Genomic DNA, 3,414 nt, shown 5'->3' with positions numbered 1-3,414 from the left:
CTGTAATTAATGTAACAATCGTACGACGTACGCCTTTGAAGGGTTGTAGCAGCTCGTAATACCAAAGGAGTCAAAATATTCGAAAATTCAAGATTCAAGATTCAAGATTTGTTTCTCTCTTTCAATCTATAAATAACCATCCATATCAACAACTAATAGAACATAGACAAAGTACAACTCCTCAAAGCACTAGATACAACCTTTGACTCGGTTTCACTTGTTGCTCTCCTCATGCAAATGCAACGTTCGATTTCCTCAACCAAGAATGTCTACCGCAATCTGCTCCATCTACAGAAACCACCGACTGCCGCCATGGTCACATGGCAGCAACCACCTTGTGATGTTTTCATTAACCACCGTGGGATTGACACAAAGAAGAACGTCGCCGGACTTTTGTATAACCATCTGGTGAGGTTAAGATTAAGACCTTTCCTTGACAGCAAAAATATGAAACCAGGTGATAAATTGTTCGATAAAATCGATGCTGCTATCACCGGATGTAAAGTTGGAGTTGTGGTTTTTTCTCCCCGATATTGTCAATCATATTTTTGCTTGCATGAATTAGCTCGTATAGTGGAAGCGAAGAAGAAGCTCATACCGGTTTTTTGTGACGTCAAACCATCGGAGCTTATTGTTAGAGACGACGGGAGTTGCTCTAAACACCAGTTAAATAGGTTCAAAACAGCTCTCGAGGAGGCTAAGTACACCGTTGGATTAACTTTCGATTCTTCAAACGGGTAATTAATGCTCAACACTGATTCCATTTTAATTAATCATGATTCATATATGCATGAAATTGTGTTAAATAGTCATTGAAGTGCTTTAAGATTAGCATAGATAGTCTTTTCATGTTACCGACATTAATTAATGCATTATATTTAACATAGAATGATAGAAATGATACTAATCAAAGTACCTCCAGATACGTATACAAGTCGAAGTTCATTATCAAGGGATACTCGACATCCATGAAAACTATCCTTGAGATGCTACAATAATGTATATTCATAAGCATTGCCAAATGTTTCTTGCATGCACGTCATAATTAGTTTTGATGAGTTAACGTTCTTGACCGCTATATGCAGGGACTGGCCGAGACTTTTGATGACGGCGACCGAAGCAATTACGGAAAACCTTAAAGAGATGGAAGAGGAAGAGCAACAAATACATATTGAAAAATCAATTAACCATGCATAATTGTTTAATTTAATTTAATTTAACTTGGATATAACTCCTTTAAAAACCTAACGAATCAATTCATTTAATTAATTTATTACTTTGTACATCCACATAAAACTTGATTTGAAAAGTTCAAAGTTCATATTCAACATTGAAAGTCTTGTTTTGATTTGTTCATCTTGGAACTCGATCGGTTGAAAATTGTTAGTGCTTAATAAGACTGCAAGAAGTGCGGTTTTGTCTTTCATGTAATAACTTCACTAAATATTGAAAGTGTGGTTTCCTCTTTCATATATATATATATATATATATATATATATATATATATATATATATATATATATATATATATATATATATATATATATATATATATAGAAGGTTATTTGAAAAACAAAAAACCCTAAAAATCATAAAAATACATAAAAAAAAATACTTAGAGATCACCAAACTTTTTTTTTAATTTTTTTTTATAAAAAATCACAGCTTTCTATACAAATTCGCTGAAAAACATTTTAAAAAAAAATTATAAAAAAAAACAAAATTTTTGATTTTTTTTTCAACGAATTTTAAGTAAAAGCTGCGATTTTTTATAAAAAAAATTCAAATTTTTTTTTGTGATTTATAAGTATTTTTTTATGCATTTTTTTTTTGATTTTTTGGGTTTTTTTGTTTTCCATACAATATATATATATATATATATATATATATATATATATATATATATATATATATATATATATATATATATATATATATATATATATATATATAAAAGTTCAATTGAGAAAATAAAAAATGTTAAGAATGGAGAATCATTCTCAGCCACTCATTTATTTTTCCCACAAAAGCCTCTATCGTACCGACGAAAATGTGAAAAAAATACACATGTGTTTTCTAACAAAACATGTTTTCTTAAACTATGCAAATCATTACCTTAATATCTACACAAATATAGTTTTTTCGTTTTATTAATTTTTAAGGAGTTATTTTTATCGAAAAATGATTTTAAATATATCAAAATTCATAATTTTTTATTCTCTACAATTAGACACCATATTGATATAGTTTTAAGGTAAAATAATTTTTTTTTAATACTTTCAGTTATCGTTATTCACAAGTGAATAAAAATGCATCAGATTCTTATTACAGTACGTTCGTTATTCACTTATGAATAAAAAATATAATTAATTTTTTTTATAGTTTAAATATCATTTATATATGAATATAACATATAATATATACTTTTTACAGTTTACATCAACTATCGTCGTATTTATATTCACATATGAGTAAAACGTGTATTAGCTTTCTTCACAATTTATATTTATATACGAAACACATTTATTATAATTTTGTTACAGTTCATTTGTTATTCATATATAAATAATTAATTCAAATTTTCAAAACACTTTATCTTTTATTAACATACTACTTATTCATATATGAATAACAAATTAACTGTAACAAAAATCTAATAAATGTTTTATTCATATATGAATATAACAAATGACAACAACTAATACACGATTTATTCATATATAAATATAACATTTGACAAAAAAAGATGTAAAAAAATATATTTTAGGTAAGAAAGCTTTATTACGAGTTATATTCATATATGAACGATATTTAAATTGTAAAAAAGTTAAGCATGCGTTTTATTCATAAGTGAATAACGAATATACTGTAACAAAAATATGATACATTTTTATTCACTTATGAATAACGAGAGTTGAAACTCTAATTTTTTTTATTTTATCTTAAAAGTATATCAATGTGGATGTCTATTTATAGAGAATAAAAAATTATGAATTTCGATATATTTAAAATAATTTTTCGATAAAAATAGCTTTTTAAAAATTAAAAAAAACGAAAAAAATTATGTTTTTGTGTATATTAAGGTAATGATTATCATACTTTAAGCAAACATGTTTGGTTGGAAAACATATATGTATTCGTTATCCATTTCCGCCGGTACGCCTAAGTATGTTTTGCGGGAAAATAAATGTGTGGCTGAGAATGATCCTCATTTTTATGCATTTTTATGATTTTTAGGGTTTTTTTGTTTTCCATAGAACCCTTCCCTATATATATATATATATATATATATATATATATATATATATATATATATATATATATATATATATATATATATATATATATATATATATATATATATATATATATATATATAGGGAAGGGTTCTATGGAAAACAAAAAAACCCTAAA

The 3,414-nt window shown here is 25.9% G+C and overlaps 1 protein-coding gene across 1 annotated transcript; it reads left to right on the top strand.

The window, feature by feature from the left end:
- Positions 1–312: 312 nt before the first annotated feature.
- Positions 313–1,197, top strand: LOC145104887 (putative 2' cyclic ADP-D-ribose synthase BdTIR). Its single transcript, XM_079042051.1, has 2 exons — positions 313–737; positions 1,086–1,197. The coding sequence occupies exons 1-2, from the start codon at positions 313–315 to the stop codon at positions 1,195–1,197; spliced, it is 537 nt and encodes a 178-aa protein (XP_078898177.1).
- Positions 1,198–3,414: the final 2,217 nt, after the last annotated feature.

This window comes from Lactuca virosa, chromosome 4 (assembly GCF_052849685.1).
Source record: "Lactuca virosa cultivar CGN04683 chromosome 4, Lactuca_virosa_CGN04683_v6, whole genome shotgun sequence".
NCBI classification, from domain to species: Eukaryota; Viridiplantae; Streptophyta; class Magnoliopsida; order Asterales; family Asteraceae; genus Lactuca; species Lactuca virosa.
This window is presented reverse-complemented; position numbering and strand designations above follow the sequence as displayed.

Coding starts and splice junctions, on each gene's coding strand:
- LOC145104887 (XM_079042051.1), top strand. CDS start 313: ATGGTCACATGGCAGCAACCACCTTGTGATGTTTTCATTAACCACCGT. Junction 738..1,085: donor ACTTTCGATTCTTCAAACGG/GTAATTAATGCT, acceptor CGCTATATGCAG/GGACTGGCCGAGACTTTTGA.